The sequence below is a fragment of the Athene cunicularia genome (assembly GCF_003259725.1).
Source record: "Athene cunicularia isolate RWA chromosome Z unlocalized genomic scaffold, athCun1 chrZ_part3, whole genome shotgun sequence".
In the NCBI taxonomy this organism is placed as follows: Eukaryota; Metazoa; Chordata; class Aves; order Strigiformes; family Strigidae; genus Athene; species Athene cunicularia.
Window position 1 is genome coordinate 16,123,169 of NW_020799144.1, and position 24,691 is coordinate 16,147,859.

At 39.3% G+C, this 24,691-nt stretch overlaps 1 protein-coding gene across 6 annotated transcripts in view; it reads right to left on the minus strand.

Moving 5' to 3' along the window:
- MCTP1 (multiple C2 and transmembrane domain containing 1) overlaps positions 1-24,691 on the minus strand; it is a 274,684-nt gene that overhangs the window by 73,701 nt on the left and 176,292 nt on the right. For all 6 annotated transcript variants that reach the window (XM_026866731.1, XM_026866730.1, XM_026866735.1 and 3 more), the window contains 3 exons: positions 24,057-24,158; positions 23,637-23,711; positions 21,686-21,805 (listed from right to left, as the gene is read on the minus strand). In XM_026866731.1, coding sequence (XP_026722532.1) covers positions 21,686-21,805; positions 23,637-23,711; positions 24,057-24,158 — 297 coding nt within the window. The remainder of the gene's footprint in view (positions 1-21,685; positions 21,806-23,636; positions 23,712-24,056; positions 24,159-24,691) is intronic.

The following is a 24,691-nucleotide window of genomic DNA, read 5'->3' on the forward strand; positions in this document are numbered from 1 at the left end:
CGCAGCCTTCTCTCCTCCAGCTGAACCCCCCAACTCTCCCAGCCTGTCCTCACAGGGGGGCTCCAGCCCCCCCAGCATCTCCGTGGCCTCCTCTGGCCCCGCTCCAGCAGGTCCGTGTCCTTCTGCTGTTGGTGCCCCCGAGCTGGACCCAGCCCTGCAGGGGGGTCTCCCAGAGCGGAGCAGAGGGGACAATCCCCCCCTGGCCCTGTGCCCCCCCTGCTCTGGGTGCAGCCCAGCACACGGGGCCTTTCTGGGCTGCCAGCGCACGGTGCTGGCTCGCAGGCAGTTTCCACCCCCCGACCCCCCGAGTCCTTCTCCTGGGGGCTGCTCTCCAGCCCCTGCTCGCCCAGCCTGGGTTTGTGCCGGGGATTGCCCCGACCCATGGCAGGACCTTGCCCTTGGCCTTGCTGAACTCCAGGGGGTTTGCCCGTGCCCCCTCCCCAGCCTGCCCAGGTCCCTCTGGGTGGCACATCCCTGCCCTCCGCGTGTCCCCGCACACACAGCTCAGGGTCGGGGGGAACTCGCTGAGGGGGCCTCGATCCCACTGCCCATTTCATTGACAAATACGTTAAAATAAAAATTTGCAGAGTGCCTCTGAAGGTCTAACAGCAACCAGTGAGAAAGCTGATCCATTATGCTTTAGTCCAGCAAATTTAGTCCATCAGAATTTGAGCCAGAGTTGAATGTGCAATGTCAGGCAGGGACCAAGTTTGATTTGCTCTTCTCCTATTTGGGACCCCCACTAGACGGTTGCTTGGTTTCAGTGCCAGCTGCCTTTCATTTCATCTCCTTCTTTATGTAGTTCCTAAAAACTATTGACATTTTTCACTGGTCAGAAAAGCTGTTCCTTCATCATAAAGTGTCTGAGAAAAAAATGACGTTTTGTCATTTGGCCTGTTACAGCTAACAGTGCGGGGAGAAAAGCAGAGTCTGTTACGGGTAACCAGGATGAAGGGGAACCAGTATTTTTTATCCCAGTAGGAGGAAAAACTAAACTAAACTTCTTACTGGAGGGTGATTTGATCTTCCCAGTAAAAGAGAATTAACAGGAGGATCTTTCACATATATATCTAAAGAGAAGAAAAGGTTTAGAACTATAAAAAGCAATTTTGGAAAGTCTGTTCTGCTAATTACAGCATCATTATCCATGATTATCCTTAAGTTACCTAAAGGATGGGGTTATTTCTGCGCCTGCAGGTAGATGTTTTACTGGTACAAATGGAAAAGTTGTGTGGCAAACTCATTGATTGATAGCAGAAATTAATACATTTCAATTCGGAGTAAAATGATTGCTCTGGTCTGTGAGCAGGACAAGTTATAACATGGTAGTACTGTTGATCGGTTTTCTTCAGACTTCAGGTTAGTAAGGAGTTCAGTGAGTAACAGGGAAAAGATTTTAAAAACAGGAACACAAGGTTTCTTGATTTGATTATGAAGAATTCACTCAGCAAAAAAATAGTTTTAAGATTTCTTTGGTGGGATTGCTTCTTGGCAGCCCCAAGATTTCTGCACAAACATCGTGGGTCAAGGAGAAACTGGATAGTAACAGTGAGAAAGGTCTTTCACAGATTAATTTATCGTAACTTTTAAGAACCATGAGATTTCCAAACAACCCTCTTTGTCGTTTTTTAAACAGCTGAATATTTTACAGTAGGGGCTCTTAGTTAATAGATGTCTCGATACAGATGGGTTAAAAAATCTGGTGACCTTTCTTTTATGAAGGCACAAATAACCTGAAAGGGTCCAGCTATTTCAGAGAGCAGAAAGTCAAAACCAGTGCTGTGTTTACACCCCTCCCTAAACCAGCACCACATTAAGATCAAAGATTTCAGATCACAAGGAACTGCCTGTAAGCCCCTTCCGTTCTATTCTCTCGGATCTTTATTCCACTTCGCTACACCCCGAGGGAACAGCAACCCAACACTAGAAAATGAAGACCCTTTTCCTAGCCAGGACAACACCACACAAATGGCAGAAATTCACATAGCGGCAGAGACCCCGCAACAGCCTTCCCCATGTCAGAAATCCAGAAAGCAGTGAGTTCTGGATCCCGTCAGCCCCAACCCGAACCGAATGGAAGTGCCACTGCTAAAGCATGTCATCCTTTCTCCCCAAAAAGAGTGACATCACCGGCAGCCTACGCCAGCAACAGCCACAAAATCTTGATCAGAAAAGGGTGTAAACCAGCGGAGAATCCAATACAGTGAAAATCCTGATGTCGAAGCAGCCTAATGAGAACAGAATCCGGCCGTGGGTTTTTCACATCATGCAACAAAGTAATACCAGTAATCCCCTAAAACACTATTTCAATAATGTTTATCCGTGTCAGATTTCAAAAAGAAAAATACATTAAAAGTAGGACCACAATACTCAGTGTCTGCTTTGTGAAAGCTTGTGATTGCATTCCAGTTTTTTCCTTTGAAAATTTGATCTTGTGTCTTGACAGTGACAAATCGCTGGTTTTTTGCTCAGTGGACCTTCCTGATAATAGCAGATATTCTTCCCCAGGAGAAAGAATATTTCAGGTAAACACATTCGCATGGACTGAGCCTGCCCTTTACTGAAAAAGAGTTTGATCTAATTGCTTGAATGTCATCACAGGACAGAACATCTTAAAATAGATTACCAGGTAAATTTTAAATGACTTCAAACATTAAAAATGCCTATTTTTCATAAGACACTGTTCACAATTATCTGCGAAACGCAAGTTTTACACCACTGTAATACCCCATGCACAGTGAGAGCTATGTAGTGCTCATATTGTGAATAATTCTTAAAAAATAATTAGTTGACTTTTAAAAAGCGAAAGAGAAAAGAGGGTAGAAAAAACTAACATTGCACTACAGCAGTTTTAGCGTAAGTTTATCACGAAGTATTGTTTTATACCCTCACCTGAGATTTTCTTTTAAGTTTAGAGGAATCTACCATAGAGGCACCTAAGTGTATTCCTCTGTAATCTTCCTGCCACAGACCCCAACAGATTTCTACGTACTGCTAACTAGGAAAAAGTTAAAAAAGAGAACCTATAGCGTATCCTCCAGACAAGCAGTTAAATGGTTTCCTGTCACGTTTTGTGTAACCTTTTTTTTTCACATGCCGAGAACAGAAACACACCACACAGAAGAAAACCTACCAGCCTTGCCTGTACACGGTTAGTTTTTCCTCGCTACACAAATTGATACCCATGTATGACCTGCACATAAAATACCTGACATGAAGATGTGCATTGCTGTGAGGACATAAAAGAGAATTTAAAAAAATAACATTATTAAAACAAGATTTTTTTTTTTTTTAATGTATAGATGGAGATGGCTCCTTCCCTCACACTAATTTTTTTTTCCTTCTCCTGTCTATATGAGTATATGCTTCGCTTTGAAAGGAGTCAGTCACGATGGGGTCCTCCTCCTAGGTGTCCTGCTTCCCTCGGGGACCCCCACACTGGGAAATTACTCCCTTGTCTAACGAGTTACGATATGAGCATTTGCCATGAGCAGCAGATGCCTTTCTAACTTGGCCACCGACACGACAAATTGAAGCAGGGCCTTCAAAAACAAGTCAGCTTTTCTTGTTAACCATACGGCACTTGCCCAGGCAAAACAACCAATAAAAACCCACTCGCTTCTCAGTTTTTTTAATGCTTGGGTTCCTGTAACAATTTGAAAGATGAGGAAAAAAAAAAAAAAAAAAAAAAAAAAAAAAGCCAACCACACAAGAGACAAAGAGTGGCTGGGAACTCAATCTGTGCCTCTCTCCTCCACGACAAAAATGCCTTCTATTCTAACGAGAAAGGGAAAGGCTGGAAACTCCCATGCTGATAGTCCTGATCTTTTTCTGCTGCTACAGTGAGTCAAAGGTTAGTTCCCTCCCACCTGCATCGCACTTTGCTGCTTCTAATACACAACCAAGCATTCAGACAATACGATTAAAAACCAGTTTGTTCACGGGAGGCTCTCTCAGACGTTCAGTGTTCCCTTCTCAAATATCCCAGTCCAGCACACAAAATCATTAACTTGTACATTAACAAGAGCTTTGTATGACTTCTTTTTTTTTTTTTTTTTGTTAAACCCTGCCTACTGACTCTCAGTAAAATGAAATACAATCTTAGTAAAATAGAGTAAATGTCAATAGTTTTATTCAGTATACTGTGATCATGGGTAAGGGTGATAACCAGATCTTCTTTGGTACGACCTCTCAGGAAAAAAACGATACGCTTAGGGATGTTCTGCGTTACGTGACATAAGAATAAACTGTCATTTTAAGAGATGGCATGTTATTGCTGAGTTCTGGAAATGGAAGCAGTGGTATTATGAAGCATATACTGAGGCAAAAAAAAAAAAGAAAGTTAAACTCTAAGATAATTTGCAGAACAATTTTCTATCTGAACAGCCCTGGATTTAAAAATAACGCCTATATTCCATTTTTTGCCACGGCATGTTTTTTTAAGTAGAAAAAGCAAGAAGTAGCAGCAGGGGTAAGGGGTCACCCCCAGCGCTGACAGCAGGGCCGGCGCTCTCCCGGCACGGCCGGGTCCTGCTGCGCAGCGGCTGCGGTGAAACGCGCTCACCGCCAGCTCCAGGGACGGTGGCTGGCTTGAGTCAGCATGGACCAAGCCCACGGTGAGGAGGATGAGCAGGTTGCTGACGACTGTAGAGTTTACCTGACCGACCAGCTGAAAGCGACCACGAGCGTCACCTGTTCTGCAGGACGCAGAAAAATATGTGAGACGGAAACGCAGAATTATGCTCGTGCACTAATCCCTGATGGACAGTGTGTTAAAACAAACAATTAGGAGAGGAACGCTGCACTTGTGAGGTTCCTCATGAGAGCGATCTGTTTTGCCTTCCTCGGCCCATCCCACAGACAAAAAGGATATGTCTTAAGAGAGAAGTGAGTCAGAAGGCCAAACAACTTAATGCGTAATCTTTAGGCTACTGTTTTAAGATCACAGATTGTCATCAAAGTCTGGAAATTATGCAAATAGTACTAGCTACATTTAGAGGTCTGCACAAGTAAAGACTTCCCGACCTAAATAGTAATTGTGTCTCAGGAAAGGCGGTGATTTTTTTTGCGTGATGCAAGGGTGCTACCTACAGGCTTGAGTGGAGAATGACATCCAGGGAAGATCAGGACAAAACGCCCTATCTTTATGAGGAAATAGCACAGAACCAGCATTAGCACTAAACTAAAATCCTTCTTAATTTCAGGCTAAAGGACATATGTTTTACTGACATTTTTTAAAATCCCTAATCCCGAAGGTTTCTGGTTAACCCAATTTAATCCTAAACCTCCCAATGACGCTTATATTTTTCTATATTTAAAGCATTTTCAGTATCACGAAAAATAGGCTAACTTTCTTTTTCAATCAACAAAATTTTAAATAACCTCCACACTCTTCTGACACACGGATTTCAGATGTATTTCTGTTGACACGTAATTTTGGCCACAAATATTGAAAGATCACATTCAAAGATTAGAAATAGTGCTTGGTCTTGTAAATAGATTAAGTTGCTAGGCAGGAAGTATTTATCACCATATTAAATATATTTCTATCCTGTATCTCTTGTACAACCAACGCTTCATTCTGTACAGTGCAACTGCACTGAGAATTAGTGACAACAGCCTAAACACAACAGTATTTCCAATATTTCTGAGATAACAAAGAGACGCCTGGGAAGCCCCGTTAACCTAAGTGCGTGCTTTTTCTTCCCTGTGTCTTTTACAGTCATCTCTTCCCCAAGCAGGTCAGACAAGGCAAATTCTCACGCATATGTGTAAATTTACTCCCGGGGGCAGCCCTACTGATTTGAAATGAACTTAATGACACGAATTTAACCGCAGAGGCTCAGTTTGTTAACTTTTCAGAACAAGGGTCCCTATGGCGCGGCCGCTACCCTGCAGACACCACTGCAGTGCACAACCAGCAGATAATGGCAACGGTAGGAGCAGCAGGAGCAGCAGCATCCTCTGCAATTTATGATCGGCTAAGATTCAGCCAAGCCACACACTTCAAAAGTAGTACATTCTGGCTTTCAAAAAAATTCTGACATGCTCCCTTCCTTTTTTTTTTCTTTTTTTTTTTATTTTAGGGGAAAACATTTTCACAAGTAGCATAAAAACAGAAAAAAAAAAGACTATTAAATGCATTTTATATTACGTAACACTAATAAGTGAGAATATTTTTCTTCCCAGGTAGAGAATACAGCACATCTGTATTTGAAGGCTGTATTTTTATATCCACAGTGACAAAAGGACATCACCCTGTCACAAGTACAATTAGATCCATTTTAAAATCACTGCAATGCTGTGAAAGAGGGAATGTTAAAACAGATCTTTTTTGTGTCCGTTTGTCTGAATTCTGAATACCTTTTAGGGAGTAAATGTCAAGACGTATTTTTATTTGCATCAAATAATTATGACATTCAAAATTAATAATCTGATGAGCTGAAGAAACATTTTATTCTACATCTCAGTTCAACAGAGCATCTAGATTAAAGCACTTTTCTGAAATAGTTTTTCTGAAATTAGTAATTAATTCTAGCTTGGCTATAAACATTATTAGAAAGGAAAAAGCCCCCAACATAAGCTTTGTTTAAAATAAAATCTCAGAGCAGAATCAACATTATTGATGTATGCTACAATGCTTTAATGAAATAAAAAGTATTCAGCAATGATACGTAACTTTTGCTTTATTCTTAGGCAACTAAAATATCTCTCAAGGACAAAATATACTGATCCTGCTAATGTTATTACTGACTTGGGATTCAAATTATTTTTCAAAATATTCAATTATTCATGATTTTCAGATGAAATTTCAAGAATAGTTTTACCAAAACATATCAGCTATTCTTTTTCCTATATTTAGAAATTGGGGGGGAAAAAAAATGTTTACATTATTTTAATGATATTCAACATACATAAATAAATATATAAAATATAATTATATCACAATTAAACGAGCTCAATTCTATTTTAATTAAGAAGATAATCCTGAATCATTTTTTTAATAGAAGTGTCTCACTATAATTAAAGTGTTCAGAGGACATTTAAATGAATGTTGAAGAGAGAACCACACAAGCTGTAACAGTATATTCATAACAACTTTGCTCTGAAATTAATATTTAATGAATTTTAAAATACTTTATGCCTCCTATATAGTTGTCTGTAAATTATTTTAAGTTGCCTTTTCCACTTTCCCACTGATTGAACTTATTCATATTTTACACAGTTCGTCCCATTTTTAATTGCATCAGAAAGCTCTGTGAGCAGAGTTAATGTTCATGGGTTGCTAGAGAAACAGTAAAAGGAAAAGTTCCTGCTAGGTTTCTCATTAAACTAAATTTTAGATCATATGCGCACAACTTTTTATTCATTTTTTTGCCTGTGACAAACTAATGTATCAACATATAACCTCAGCTGGTCCCTTCTAATATTTTAGATACAAAGATAGGTTTTCTTCCATGCTAGATTTTCTTTACCTGTAAGTGATATTAAATTCTTCCAAGAAGTGGAGAGGGCACATGTCTGCAACCCCCCGTAGTTTTACGGTAGAAGGAAAACAATGGCTTGCTGATTACTGCAAAAATACTTCCGATAAGGAAAAAAAATCAAAATGAATTGGCCACATGAAACATGATTCTTAATTTTTCTGCATGCATACGCAATGCATGCATTTCCAATCTTTAAAGCCTAAAGACGATTACATAAATTGTAACTGACTTTTAATGTAAAATAATTCTAGTTAAAATTTTTATCCTGCTATAGCACCTCACATGTGTCCTAACATTCATTTGTTCTCTGAATTGCTGCAACACTATGTTGCATGAAGTTCCTACCAGGAAAACCGCTGTCACTCTTTTTTGTACTTTTCCCTGAAATGATCACCAAGTTCTTCAGAACACCGATCAAAACTTAAAAAATAAAATAAAAAACATTTCCTTTATGAAAGCTTGACGACCTTTGACATCATTCACTATTTAGAAACCCATAAAAGAATAGATAACAAATATATGACTCACAAATTATCAATTATGAAAAACAATCTGGGGTAGAATGCTCCACTAATGCAAAAAGATGGATTACTTGTCATAAACCAATAAAGCTTTTGTTTGTGAATCCAATATCTCATTTCTTTCCTTCGTGTTGGGAAACTTAAAATGATTTTTAAACTGCATTAACTTAAAAAAATACAACTATCATAAAGGTGAACACTGAAAACGCCCCCAGAAATAATCTGTCTTTTTTTTTTAACCACTTTATATTTTATATTCAACTATCAGTTCTAAAAATCAAAAGTCAGCAGAGACCAGATCCATCACAGAGCAAGGGGACAGTCCTGTACTTTAGAGGTGCGTGGGGGTGTCGGTTCCACCACTCGGATTTCAAAGTGGTCTCATGAAGTGCCATATTTGTCACTGCCAGGCAGACAACAGAATTTAATTAGTCCATAATCACGTTTTAGAGCACAGACAGCCTGTTTTAAAGCGCTCCTCCTGCATTAGAATTCTTCAGGGTTTGGGGTTTAACTTTGCGCTCTAAAACTTGGGGGAGGGGAATATTTTGGGGTTTTAATAGGAGAAATGTAAGAAAGAGAGGATGCCTGCAGAAAACAAAATAAATAGCAGCCGCAGAGTACCACAGTGCAGTGTCGTCAGCTGTCGAGGGGTTACCTATGAAAAACCCTGGCCGGTGATGCAGCTGAGAATTCATTACGCTCGCTGACTGGCAAATGACAGGATTGCTCAAATCTGGAGATAAACCGAGACGAGCTCTATTTCCATCCAGAAATCACAAACTCCCTGCTCAGCCTTTTGCCTCCCCTGCAAACTGTGCTTGTGGCACAAGGCTGATGGAAGCATACCAGCAGGAATGCTACCGATGTTTATAAAAATAAGTGCTGTGACTCTCAGTTCTAGTTTAATCTGTGGCTGCCTCTCCACATGGACCTTTTGCTCTGCCTCGCCAGAACCCACAGTCCTCTTTGGCTCACCAACTTTGGTCCGATCAAGTGGGGACACCTGATTTAAAACACCACCAGCTACAGCTCTTAGCTATTGTGTGCTGTGAGAAACAGTTGAATGATTTAATTAAAATAATTTAATTTAAATTAGGCGTATTTGACATTGTAAGTAAAGGAGCAGCAGGGTGAGCGCAGTGATCCAGAGGCAGTGAAGCATACTAACCCGAGATTCCCAGGTTCAGATCCCGGGGTCAGATACGCACTCCCTGCTCCCAGCTTTAGCTGGGAGTGTGCCTAGAGGTGGCTGCCTCTGCTTTTGGGAGAATGGAGGAGCAGGGTTGTGTGTCGGGGGGGATTAACTACATTGTCACTCACTAATGACAGCTGCCAGATGATTAGAAACCACATTAAGTTCTTAACTTTAACTTTGCTAATCAGCAAGATCAAACTCCTACAACCGGATTGCATTTTTTTTCCTATTAAAAAAAAAAAAAAAAGAAAATATTCTATTAAAAAGAAAAAAAAAGAAAGAATATGAAGAAAGTAGTTTGCACATTAGCTATCTTAATCAGGCTGTAAGGCAGTGAACAAGCACAGAATTGTAAAACTGAACTTTGATGGACTGAAACACTCAACTGATTTGGACCAGCTTCAACAGCACCATTTGCAAGGGCTAAGTTCTCCTCCGTGTCCAGGACAAAGGTTTTAAACAATTAATATTACTTCTTCCTATCAAACGCCGACAATCAACAAAAGGGAAATGTTATTTAAGCATTTTGACATCATATTCTTCAAGAAAGTGAAGCTTGAGAACAGCAAAGCCCTGCTACATTTACTGTGAGAATGGAAAAAAAATAAAGCTTGCAGAAAAAGATCTGGGTAGCCTTTACCATAACTGCTCACTGGTAGGCGGTTGGTCACGGCAAAATAAGGCAAAATATGGACATTCACTTTCAGGAAGCTTTTAACTTTGCCATCTTCTCCATATGGACAGAAACTTTACTTCTTCAAGTTTACTCTTAATGCAAATTCAAAGCAAACGGTTAATGGTAAGGCCGTTTTTTTTTTTTTTTTTTTTTTTTCTTGACCTATGACTCTGATAAGGCCGCTCTCGGAAATATAATGGTTACCCAACCCTTTTGAAGGGCTTTAACACCCCCTTACTTCTGCCTCCTATTCCATACAATGTAGCCTCTATTTGCACCCGTGCAGGACTAAATTACAGATGAAGTTACAGCAAATTTGTTTTCTCAAAAAAGCAGTGAGGCCTAATATCCCTCGAGTAATAACAGCCTTGTCCTTCATTCAGAAGTAGGGCTGGAATAATTTTCTCTCAGAAACAACCGTTTCTTCCCGCGACAATGGAGCCGTTCTTGCGGCGCTGAATGGGAGGCGGCTCAGCTTGCAGGTGCTGGGCGGGAGGCGGGAGGGCGTCTGCCCGGGCTGTGGTAGGTAACTCCGCCGCCACCCACCGCCCCTCTCGCCGCCGACGGGCTCCCCCGCTCCCGGCAGGCGAAGCAGAGCGCCCGAGCGGATCAATAATTCATAGGGTTGTATCTCCCGCGCACCGACGGAACCAAGGTAACTAATAAAAACCTGAAGCAGCCTTGGAACAAAGCAAAAATGTCTCAAAAGGTTAAAAAAACCCATAGCCCACACCCAAAGTGATCCCTGTGTGTGGAAGGAATACTGACATAATAACGACCTACCAGCGCACTGAAGTTATTTTCCAAACGCCCTAGCTAATAGGCTGTGATGAATAAATAACTTTTTAATGTGTTTCACTGGAGTTGCACTAGGGAATATTAATATCCAGTGTTAAAAACACCACTCAGATTGATGTGAAGCCGTAGTGCTATGAAGACAGTGACATAATGCAGAAACAAAGATCAAGGAAGATATTAGTTACCTCTTCTTTAAAATAGATCACTCCAAAATGTCTCCATGTTTACTTCCTACAGTATTGTGATATTATTCCTAAAAGATGAAAATCAAGCACATTTAGGGAATAAGCATTAAGTGTTTGTTAATGTGGCCTTACGCTGTTAATCATTATCTTGGGAAAATTATATTGTGTTTTATATACTAATACTATGACATTTTTATTAACTCATAATCCCTCTGCTAACAGTGGTGCTTTAAGCGAGTAATAATTAAGATGGCAGCAAATATTAAAAATACCTACTTTTAAATTTTTCAGCCACGTTACAGGGATAACAGCATCTACTGGTACTAGAGGTTCTTTAAGGGAAAACAGCAAAAAAAATAATGTATACGAAGCAAAAAATACTCTTTCAGGAAAACGGGCTTAAATAATCATTAACAGTATCCCTTACAGTACTGATCACCCATCTTCAAAGGAATTAGCTGATTTTAATTATTAAAAATATGCTTTTCCTGGAAATTGAGGAATTTGTGACTGGAAAATAGAGTTTCAGACATGTACACCTGTGCCTTCTGGTCTGAGATAAGGAAGAAGATTTTTCCTCTCCCTTATAAATGAGCACCAGAAAGAGAGAGACCTCAGGAGAGACTGAGTGAGCACAGAAATATCATACAAGCTGACTTTATTAAGATGAGAATAGTCCAGAAAGGAGCATCTCAAGCTACACACACACACACACCACGCACTTGTATAGTTAAGGACTGAGGAGAAATATAAGGAAACTGCAGAAACTCGTGCATTAGTCCTGCCAGGGCTACTATTAGAGATTTACCTTCAGCTTAACATGCTTACCCCTCAAGTTATGATTTAGAGAAGATGTACTGAGCGCAGAGAATCACAGATCTGTATTCACAGTGGCTGGATTTTATTTTTTTTTTTTTAATCATAGCTTTCCCAAGTACACAGTGTCACTTCCTGCAGCGATGAATGCAAAATATGTATTCACTGTATCAAAACGGAATTAATTTTATTAATTTTTGAGCACATTTCTTCACTACCTTTTTATTTTTTAATGGGGTTAGGAAGTGTCTGCCTCTGTTCATTAACGTTCAGTGTCTAGTGACGGAGGCCAGTCAATTAGGACTGGAACACAGGCACGTCTAATCACAGCCACTATACGACTGTGGAGAGAAAATCATGTCTCCTATTCAGCCGGTGCTGCACGCTAATTGCCCAAGAAGTTCCAATTGCATAATACCAGTTTTAACAGATAACTCCTCAGTGCTAACAATAGCTGTGAGAGCAGTGGTCAATCTCAAATAAACAAGACTGAATTATGTCAGTTTATTGCTTCTGCAGATCGGTGGGTTCTTCTTAGATTACTTGTATCTCTGGGAAGCGGTTGGTATCTTGTAACTTCAGAGCTACGGTAATTGTGCAGATGTTATTCATGGAAATGCACAAACTCCGACCTGCCATGCAGTTGCAAGTCTATTTGGGATCAGCTGCAGCCATTTGGCTTACAGTTATTAATTTTTTTCACTTCAGGAATAATTCTGGTCACAACTTTAGTTATCTCTACTGGGTAAGTGTTAGTACTTCTTCTGTAATAAATAAAATCTACCAGTGAAACCAAAATCAATTATGCTTTTAAATAATGTCTCCTTGTTCATTGTAAAGTAGTGAACATATTTTGGGCTACAAAACCTTATTATTTTTCTTTTTAAAAATAAAAGCTGTTTCTTTCAAACAAGTTGCTATAAGGGTTGCAGGCTTTTTACATCAAGGTCAACTAAAATTCTCCTCTTTTGCAGAAATTAAACCACTTAGGCATGACACTTGGTAAAAATTTAATATTCTGCCCACACTCTTGAGCGTTTCATGTATTAAAAAAATATCTAGACAACATTGTTTCTTGTATTAATCCTTAACTAAAAGGATATTCAAAGCAATTTTTGCTCCTTTTTGTATTGCTGTGACCTGTACAAAAAGTTACTGTGCGAGACAGGCCATTGCAAGCACCCAACCTTTACCAACAACATGGCTAAGGCTACATGAAGATTTTCTTCACAACTTTTCAACCACAACTTTGGCTTTTAATTAAGAAATTTAAGCAAATATTCTGCCTAGATAGTAATCTGCTGGATGCAGCCTTGTCACCGAGATCTGCAGCCGCTGCCTCGGGCCAACATCCAGGAAGGAAGGGTGGAAAACACCTGGAAAGGTAGTTCAGGGAAGCATTGTTTGTCTGAAAGAAAGGATTTAATCCTAGTTCTTCAGGTATGGAAAACAACCTGGATGGAAACAACGTTTACCCTGACTAAACTCTACAATAAAGATTACATTAATAACATGCTGTGCAACCCTCGTGCCTAATTTAGAAGGGAAACAAAAAAAATGCACCACTTATAAACTTAAGTGTTCTTCTGTAACATCACTCTTCAGTGATTTGTCCCCTTGAAATTCCACTCAGTACACAAAGAGAGACATTATCCCAAGACACGGGCAACTTCTAGTGCACTGTTTTTTCACACCCTGCCACAAGGAAGCTTCCCCAACTGTGAAAACAAGCAGCTTAGTTGCAAACGCCCAGTTCCTTCATAGGACTTTGCGACACAAACCTGAATGGAGTTGAGGTGAAATTAAAGCTTCCTGCATGGAAAGTCCACCTGACACGGAGGGGGAAGGCAGGGGGGGCACAAGAAAGGGGACAGCAGAACCTCACAGCCATTTTTCACTTCGATATCCAACTGCCCTGAGGGGAACAGATGAATCATTCACTCTCCCCACCAGTTCTGCTGGGTTTGGACATCGTCTTCACCAGCAGCATCACCACCCGCCAGTTGTACCCAAGTGGGATGCAAACTTTTAAACTCCCTCTGGTCCAAAACAGCCGTTTTTGGAACGGGAAGCGTGCAGCATCTCTCTTTTGCCAAAAACGCAGGGTAAAGCTGCGTGTGGCACAGTCCCACTGCAGGAAGAAGGAACAAAACTCCCCACAGAACTTTTGCAGTGGTTACTAGGGGTGTTATTTTCTTTTGAGGCTTTACTTACAACACCAATAAAACCCATTACTGTTAGTCATATAACACGTGCAGCACTAGCAGAAACAAAATACGGACTAAGAATTTTTTATATTAAAGGTCTAGATTTCACATTCTGCAATCAAAACTGAAATTATAAAACTGCACGTTAAGCAATATAAGCTGCACAAATATTTTCATGATGCGTATTTGAAGGTGCCCTGATTGTTTTCGCTCCAGTAAAATCCAGCATATTGAAATTCACTTGTTTTTTCTTAATTCTTCCACCCAGGCACAGATGCTTACAGTATCACCTACCAGCTACACCCCTTCTAAACAAGCGGCTACTCTACAGGGATAAAGGCACGGATGGTTCCTGAAGGACCATTAGGAAGAAACTGGCAGCTTCCATCCGAACAGGGTGTCCTTTTTAAGACTTTTGCACATCTTATTTTCAAAATCTTTAAAACACTGCTACTCTGTCTGATTTTTTCTTACTTGGGCTTTTCTCACTAGCATGAGACATACCTGGTTATTGCTTCTTTCTTGACTATACTGGAACTTTTTACCAAACATTGCATTATAATATTTTAACTATTGAACGGCTCAGTAAAATCAGTGTGTCCTATAGTCCTTCCACTTCAAAGCAAACCGTTATAATACCTACCACTGCTAAAATAAAAAGGGAGTAAAACACTCTTTGTAACATGATTTTATAATGTGTTGGTTCTCATATGACCCATGATGAAAAAGTAAGATATTTTCTAATCCACCCATGTGCACTATTTAAGTAATGAAAGCTTAAATGGCCAAGATTTCCTGCAACGACTGTGAAATAGCAACTCGGGGAACTCAGTGATGATAGCGTACACAGCTACTTTCTCCTCAGAAAACCATTACTAAATAATTATTAAATTTAATATCAATGCTATCTGCAATCTTCCAAGTGCCAAGTTTTTTATTCAGGAGAGTTTTGTGCACTCGAGAGGAAAGTGAAATTAAGAATACATGATGCAATGCCATGCTGGGTCCAACGAAACCCCTTGCAACTCTTCCAGAAACACCAGGCACTTGGGGATCACCACAGAGCAAGACTGAATCTCGCGTCAACGGGCTGCCTCCATTTATAGGTTTCTACCCACATCAATGACTTAAGAGGAAACCTAAGCTCACTTTTAGAACTTTTTAGGCAACACTATAGACTGGATTTTTGATCAGCCACATTTTCGGTGTATCAAGCTGTAACAGCATTCTAGCAGCTTTGCTCATCAAATACTTTCAGTGCAGTTAGTTGTCAGTGTTCTAAGTAGGGGGAAAACAGGTGGGAAGAATGGTCTGGCAGTGAAGGGAAAAGTCTAAGACTTGAGATTGCCATCCTCTGTTCTGCTGTGTATTTCCTGTTTGAGAAATCCTAAAATAAGGAAAGTATTTCCCCACGCTGCACGGGCATTTTTCAGATTGAACGCTTTAAGATGATGACGAACTCAGAATGTAATCTAAGTACCTAAACCAGATACACAGGTAAAATAAACACCTAAGGGAGTGATTAAAGTGCCTAAAGTAGCGCCAGTGCCATCTGAGACACCGTGGGGTGGGTACCCCTGTCACCTGATGGTGGTGGCAGAAGGGACACAGGGCTGAGGACAGACACGTGCCCTCCTGGAACTGCATGGGATGCTCTGGATTACTGAAAATAGCACCAAGTCTGCACTTGGGCAATGAATCCCCCTGCTAAACTGATTTAGCAAGTATGCATTCCCTCCATAAAGAAAGTAAAATGATTTTTTAAAAACAAAACACTAACAAAATTTTTTTTAAAGTATATAAATACTGCCCCGTCCTTCCATGTACCAGATGTGCAAACACACGTGTCAGACACATGAAGTGGATTGATGACACCAGCTATTTCCACACCAGCATCACTGCTACAGTACGGAGGGGGTTTTAATCGCTGGTGGTGCTGGTATGTTCTTTAGGTGTGAATGGTTAATGGATCTCAGTGGTCATATACACCAGGATGCGATACATTTTTTTTCTTTCCCATCTCACTTTCTAAAATCTGGCACACAGTAAAGCACTGCAGAAAGCTCAAATCCCACTGTGTTTTTGCAGCAGTCTCACATTAGTTCTGGTGGTCTATAGAAAATCAGGAAAGAGGAAACAGGATTTAGAGGGTTGGGTTTTTTTTTTTTTGGTCTGCTTTACTTCTAAAAGAAACAAAAGCACAGCAAAGCAGTCTACTGCATGCTCTTTCCTGCTGGTGAAGGCACAGCTGACAAAAAGCTGAAAGACTCTTGCACAGATGTGTGCAACCTGCATCAGAAATAAATCTTGTACCTGGCCTTGCCACTGCCATGTCACTTTACCTCTGAAAATCTCTCCTTTGAGATCAGGCAGCTTTGACAGCAACAGGAATTTTTGGAAAGGCTTTTTTAGGATGTTAGAAGTTTTTTGCAGCTACCTTAGCAGCACCAACTTCTTCCAGTTTCAAATTCTAGACAACAGGTGGCACAGGCAATCTGACACTCCACCCAGGTTCAGCAAAAAACAATTTGAAGGTGTCTGTACGTTATTATCCTCATTATTGGTATCAACAGTGGCAAAATCTACATGCTCTTAAATATATCTGCAAAATTCTGATTCTCTTACGATTGCAGTGTGAGAAGAAAAGGAAAATTAATAATGAACACAAGTGCATTCCCACTCTTGATGGAACCATATTAGGTCTCTCCCAAAACACAGTCTCTCTCCTTCAGCTCTGAGTGAAAGTTGCTCCTGAAATACACAGCAGCAATAATTTCCCTTCTTAATAGGGAAAAGCCAAGCAAGTTGACAAAATTACTGTCTCACTTCCTCCTAGGGACCAGCTCCTTTTCCTCCTGTTTCCTTCTCAGTTTCAGTGAATCAGCATGACACCACCACAACTAAATGGTATGTGTGCAAGAGAACTAACACTTAATCAAAGGCTAGGGATGCTATTATGTCATTTCCACGCATGAATTGTGTAACGTTAGAAGATAAAGCGAAGGTGAGTTAGACCTGACAAATGACTTGGATGCGGGGTGAGTCGTTTTATCAATATTTCAAAGCCTAAGGAAGAAAAGTATTTTCTACGAGCAGGCGTACACACGTCTAGAAGGACTCAGAGGAATAACAACAGGAATAGGAGAACATGTTCATAGAAAGCTTTAATTTGAGGACACACCGAAAAGTATGTGCGATTGGGTGAGGGTATTCTGCTTCCAAATGAGAAGGGAAACAAGTTTATTTTATGAGTAACAGTTAAATGTTCAAGCAGGCAATTACAGTGCTTTACTGAGGCCATTTTGGGATACCAAACACTTTGAAGATTATATATTCCCTCATATTTCATGTTCAATGTTCCTCTAAGTAAAATATGTGGTTCCCTTTAGTTACTCAGTTATGAATTGTACTTTAAAGGCAAGGGGACATTTTTGATAATGCACATCTTAAACTTTTCATTAAACTACCAAATTTAAATTCTACCTTTTTGTGCACTCTGACATTTTTGTCTGGCATTTTCATTAATTTTGCGACATACATAAATGTAGCTGAAATGTTAACTGATCAATACTTTGTCTCTCTCATGTAGCACTAGAGCAAAGCTCCCCAAGGACCACGCAGCAGTACAGAAATTAAATGTGTAAAATATCAAATGTTAATGTTAAACACAGCAGCACTTACTGTATAACGACTGAAAAGGCTAAAAGAATTCCAAATGGACAGATGGTAGCACAAATTATCTACAATCACATTTAAAGATTAAAGTTTGTCCCGTAAAATAATTCATTGACTCACGTTGAAGTGTGTCCTTTTACTGATAGCTCAGTTGTCCAATTATTTTTGTGCTCATTACAGTGAGAAATGACAGTATCGGGAAAAAAGAGTGTACACTTTTTTCCCCCTACGTTGCACCCACTGACATCTGCAAGAACACAAATGTCTGGTCAAGAAGCTGATGGAAATTAAGCCCAATTTAGAAGACATTTCAGTGCCCAGAGTAGATTAATCTGAAGAAAAAACATCCCCTTTTGCATACTCTAATAAAGTTCTGCCTGAAACATACCGTATTAATTATTGAATTAAAAATATATATAAAAATGAACTGCTAAATAATTCAAAGGCCTGTTTTAAATACAGAAAATCCTGTGAATTTACAGCAAAGGCGCTCTCTACGTATTCTATTATTTTCCATTGCATTAAGAATCTTAAACACAAGCACATAACAGATTCCTGATCAGCCTCTAGATATAACAGGGCTTATACGGGATGTAATAGAGCTGTTCTGGAACCAAAACATTATTAATATTGTTGCTACACATTTCCTTTATTTAACAGGAAATAAATGTGAAAAAGGAGGAGAGAGTATCAAGTCTTCTGATGGTTAAAATCCAAAGACACCATCTAGCCAGATCAACCTATATTTCATGAGCTATTTACAAAGACTTTTGAATATATGAAAAATAACAGCTAATAATACATCACAGTTATAACAGCATTAAAAAATAAAAAATAATGTCTGCGCAGTGATTCTTCTGCTGTGAATTACCGAGGCACAGGAAAAGTTGGAAGTCAAAACCTTAAGCCATTCACACAAAATCCCCAGTGAAGGCGATGAGCTTATAAAGTTCAGCAGAAACAGGCAAAATACTGTGTTTTATGTCTGTTCCACATACTGAGAAGATGTGTAATTAAGAACATTTTAAACTTAACTTATAGGTTTCGGAACTAGGTACAGCATGGACAACACTGGTCATGTTGCTGGTGCCTCTGGACAGATTTGAGAAAGAACCATCCTAAACCTTCAATAAAGTGTTTCCTTTCCTAAAATATCCCAAATAACGTGAAGGTTTGAGACAAATTCTGAAGTACAAATAATCAGCAAGCCCCTTCAATGAACACTTTAGTCCTGGTGGCTCAAATGGTGACTCTTCAAGAAGAACGACTGAAAAGAGCTGCAGTGAACACCTCATTGTGCAAAGAGCATCACGCAGGTAACTGTAGCTCGTTACAGAGTCACCGTATTAATCAATTAATCTGTGGGTTTCCAAGAGTAGTCCTTCTTTCCAGATCTCTCAGTAATGACAACTAACTAACCGCATTTATAAAAACTGGGCTAGTCTGTCAGAATTTCTTCACCTGTGGTCTTCGGTAAGTGTGACCCCATCGGAAAGAAAAGACACGGGGTGAGGTACAAGAAAAGGGTACGTGCAACTCTAACGCCCAGAACTGGGGCAGGGGGAGATCTGCACAACCAACCCTCCCTTCGGTGACTTGTGCGAAATGGATGTAAATCTGTACCGGGACGTTACCCATCACAGTACATCTTCAAATCCAACAGGAAGGAAGAAATGGTTAGTTTAAAAGTTTACTTCTTGTATGTTATTTATTAGTCTGCCTACAGAGCTGGAAACCCCCAGAATGGCCTATTTCTCATCTCCTTTCTGGCACTGACATTTCACTGTGACATTCTCCAACCTCCGGGAGACATCTTCAAGAGGAGATATGATTTGTATACTGGTGAAGAGATGAAAATGATACATATAAGTACAGCTTTTTCATAGAATCCACTAAATTCCAGCGTAACCTCCGTGCAAGCATAATTCAGCATTACACGTGCCAAGTGAATCACTCTCAACACTTTTCAGGGGCCTCTGACAGCTATGAAACTCCAGAAACCACCTAATCCAAAGCTTACGCTCATGACAGAAGTTCATGTAGATTTGACTTGGCCAACAAAACCTTATAAATGTTTTTCCCAACAGAGGGATGATTTGATCCTGGGCCAGGCTAACATCAGGTTGAAAAGCACAGGATGCCCTTTGGAGGCAGAGCAGGACCACATCTGTGAAGTCACTGCAGACCTCATGTGTCCATAACTACCACAACCACCACACAGCAAAACAAATACTAAAAAGAGACTAAGAAAAGCAGGCTTTTGATACACATATATGTAAATGTATATATATGAATAGAATCAGGAACATGCTTCTACTGCAATACACTATAACTACAATAACAACATATACTCACTACAGACCTCCCTGCTCAAATTCTGTTTTGTCTTAAGTATGTCTTATGTCTTAAGTATGCCTTAAGTATGTCTTATGACACTGAAATTCTTCAGTGATCAGCAACAATTACATTTTCACAGCAACACAACTTCTTCCGTGGCCACAGCAGTGCACCATGAAGAAGAAATATTTCCATTCGCCCCGAAGAGTAAGCTGCCTTTCTATCTCCTTTCTTCCACCAATGAGAGGTTGGGTGTTTCACATCTGTATTACAACCAGATTTGGACAGGTGAGTATTTACTAACTGGATCACTAGTAGCAACATGAACATTTCAGTTTTATGTAGAAACATGCGTTTTCCTTTGAAACTTTGATCATTTTAACCTGAAATACTAACAGACCGTCTTTCTAAATTAAACAGTAGCAAGTATATTCAGATTTTTGCACATACTGTCGTTACTACAGATGTCAGTAAAAGTACAAAATCCCTGAGAGTTTGAACAACACTTGTATCTCTTATATTCTTGATGAACATTGAAAGCAAGGACCAACAGCTTGCTGCCATCCTGTGACAGGATACAGCGGGGTTTAACAAGTCACTTAGCACAGACTGAGCCCTGCCGAAGGAAACTTCCTGCAAAACAGCATGATTTAGTGACACAACAAAGTACCCCACTTCACTGCTCCCGTGCAGCCAGCTTCAATGCCTGGTTTGATGTCTCCAGATTTGAGGCACCTGAGCTTTAGGCGCCCAAGCTAGAAGTACTGTCAGCAGACTCGCTCTATAATTATTCAAAGACAGACTAAAAACATTCCCTGTTCATATTCATGGTGGAGAGGCTCGTAACTTCAGTATTTCAGCCAACTTAATAAATTTAGATGTTCCAGAAAGTGTGTCCATGCATAAATTTTTACTCCTAGTGGGACTCCCTCAGGCAAAAAAACAAACGGGGACTCTGGTCGTGTTTGTAGTTCATATGATTTTGAAAATTAAAAGATATTCATCTGGGAAACACAATATAATCTACAATTATGTTTGGAATTTTCAAAATTTAAGAGGAAAGTAAAGGTTAATATTAATGAAGCTAATGTTTATGGAGAAATAGCAGTTTCATTTAAATCACTAAAAATGAATTAACTAAAAAGTGAACTATGACCAGAACTTGATGTCTAAAAGCTACTAGTTTGTTTGCACTAATGAGTTTAAAGTTGGTTTTATTTTGGTTTGGTTTTGGTTGGGTTTTTCTTAACCAAGAACACTAAATCTTAGGAAGGAAGAAACTCTGGATTCAGAGCTTTGTCTAAAAAAGTTACAGGCGTAACATATATTGATATGTAGAGGAGAAAATAGCATTGATTTTATATTCATGGTATGTAAAAGCATTCATGAAATATTCAAAACAAATTTCAGAGTAAATATGCAATATACAAGGGAGCCAAACAAAATCTAACAGAAGTAATGTGTGAGAAGCTCAAGATAGATCCATAGTTCACTGGCTGTATTTTGAGTTGTACCACTTGCTTATGTTATTTGTACAACTAGAAATTTATAGAAAAAAACCCAACTTTCTAACTTGTTTGTGTGACATGTTAAAACTGAATTGTTTGGTTTGTTTGGGTTTTTTAATTAAAAAAAATAATAAACATGGCTTACGGCATCTTCAAAATGTAAAGTTTCAAATAAAAAAAAAGTCAGACACCCCGCCCCCCATGAACACCATATTAACTTTCAGTCTAGAACACAAATACAGCAGGGTAATTAGCAATAATAGAAAGAAGATCATACCAAAAAAGCAGCAAGACTTCTCGGGGGAGAATCCCAGTCAAAGCAACTGCTAATGTAGTAGGCGGCACTTATGAGCACCATGACACAACGCTTCATCCGGATAAAGTTTCTTAACAGTAGCTGTTAAAAAGATAAAAGAATGAAAATGTTTCAAAACCCCAAAAGCTTCAGAAGAGGCTCACACTTACAATATTGTCATTCTTCATTTCAGTGACGACTGAGAAAATAACATGCGAAGGTCTCTAGCTCACAAACTGAGAAATATAGTTTGAAATTTGAGAGACTTGGAAAAGAGAGAATTTGTTATTTGTCTCAACTTATATTTGTCGAGTTTCATTCTAAACGGTACACAAATTGTTGGGTCAATTTTAAAAAGCCACTTGCAAAACTTCATTAATTATTTTGTTATTAAGATTTCAGAGTTTTACCAAGCAGGCAAGACTTTCCCCGTTATCCAATACTTAACAAATTTTGGCCTTTCTTAATAAAAAGATGCAGTAGGATACTAAGTTGAAACCATGAGAAATTACTGCTCTGATCTAGTTAAGATCACCTGCACCCTTTACATCCGATTTTTCCCTCATTTGTAATAGATTTGACTGCTGTGATGTATTTTGACCATGTTTTTAAGTATTTACCAAAGTAACTTTAACGTCATTCAAACTATATAGAGGTGAGACGCAACAGTGCTGGGCTTTGACTCAGGTTAACCCTTAAATCCTCTAAAATGGCAATACACTTGACAAAAAAAAAAAAAAAAATTGGATAAATCACTGAATGATTTAATCTGTGTATTAAGTGGAAACCACTAGGTAGGTAAGACACATTCACTCTAAATGTGGATGTTTTAAAATGCAACTGCATCAGTCAGGCATAAAGATTCCCTTTCCTTCCCTGCCCTAAGTGGTATGGGAGGGGGGGTATGACATGCGAGACAATTTAAAAAAAAGATAACCCAAAGTGGGTATCTAAAGTCTACTCCTCTGTTATCTGCAAAAAGCACAATGCCATGTCCTGTTATGAAAGTGGGGAGAAGAATGAACCTTGAATAAAAGGCCTTGCTGCCCCTTTGCTGGAACAGTATTGCAAAATGCAGTTTTAGTAACTGCGTTACTCACAACAGTAAAGAAATAAATATTTTGCCTCCTGAAAACCTTTTTAATGAAATACTTCATATAACTGATATAAAGCTCATCCAGCAGGTAATTTAGATTATGCTCAGGGCTGTAAGCTTTCACCAAAACAAAAAAAACGTTTTGAGACCTTTGCTTTTTCACTGCAAACAACAAATACCTTGTTCCCACCTAAAGCCGAGTTCACTCCACATATAAAATAAATCATTTGTGGAACACGAAAAACCCAATCAAAAGTAGTTCAAGTGGGGAAAAATGTAGGACGTGTGTTTAAATATTTTTTAGCAACACGTTAAAACTGTGAGTGGCAAAAATATTCAGGAAAAAAAAAAAAAAAGAGAAGAAAAAGGGCTCAGACATTTCCTACCCACAGGACTCTCAAAAGTAAGGCAGAGTTTTAGTCTGCCTTTCACCTTTGAGTCAAACCTCACTCAACCTAACCTATTTAAAATTTGGTTAAAAGAATGCTGAAAGACTCTACCCAGCAACAAATGGAGATCTTTTGGGTCAAGGTTAACAGCAAAAATTTATGCAAGACTTAGTTTACATGCACCTGTGCTATAATCTGATACGTGTGGAACCTGATGGTTTCAACTGTGTTCTTATTCACGTATTTCATGGAAATTAAGCTTCAATTTATAGAGGGGACACAATAAACCCATGTATTTTGTTTCTGCCTTTTCCGACCTATCATATTCTTTTGTAAACAGGTAATGAAAATGTTATTCTTTACCCTCAGCAGAACGATACCAGATATTTGGATGTGCACACTTGATATTAAGGCTTTCGGAAAGGATTAGTGTTTCCTTACTCTTTACCTGTTTAGACAGTCTGTCTTCCTCTTCAATGTACTTCTGTTCTTTGGGCATTAAGGTTTGTATGCTGGCTTTCACCTGTGCATTAAAATGTGTGTCAATATTTCAGGCTTATTCGCTCCTTACTAATAACACATGCTTCAAATGGCAAAAATTACGAAGTTTCAAAGTCATGGCTGCCAAGCCCGCGAGACATAAACGTACACAGAGGCATGAGTTGCTGCTCTTTACATTAGCAGCAATAGCAGCGGCAGCAGCAACAAAAAGAGTGGGTGTGCCAGGCAGTGGCAGAAGAGTATTCTGTAGTATACATCAAGGTTTAGAGAAAATGAGGAATGACAGAAATTCTCTACAAATCAGGAACAAAAGCCTTCATGAAACTGAAGTCTTTAGCAGTACAAAAAAGCCAAAGTTAAGACTTACAGCATTAAAAATCACATCTATTTCAAGATAGATGACCCCCTTTGTTGGCCCTGTCAGCTGCTTGTTTTTCAAGACGTAGGCTTTCTGTTCACCATTTTGAATCTGCAGGAAAAGGACATGACAGCCGTCTGTCTCGCGGTCTCCGCTGAATACACCCCCCCGGTGACCCCTGACCCCCAGCTGCTGAAACTGACAGAGAACCCAAAACAACTGTGGCAAGTCTGACAAGTACCTGTTCATTACCAGGACCGAGTCTGTCAGGAAAAATTAACTATCATGGGATTCAACATGGCCGTGAATTGAGTATGTTAAAATTTTAGTGTTCTTATTACAGACCTTGGTTGAGAAATGACAGACACAGAGCTGCAAATCTTTTTTTTTTTTTTTTTTTTTTTTCACTTTCTGAACTATTTCATCTTTCAGGCTTAATGTAATTATGCATCTCCTTTCAGAATAAAAAACAAGTTATTTTGAGCTCTGCTGAGAGAAAATATAGCTCTTTAGCAGCCCTGAACTATAACAGGATAAGATGAAAAATTAAAGCACACGTAGCTTGCTGAATAAAAACATTTTCTGATTAAAATGGTGAAGGAGGTAGCGTTCTTTAACTATAATACAAAACATCAAAGATCATA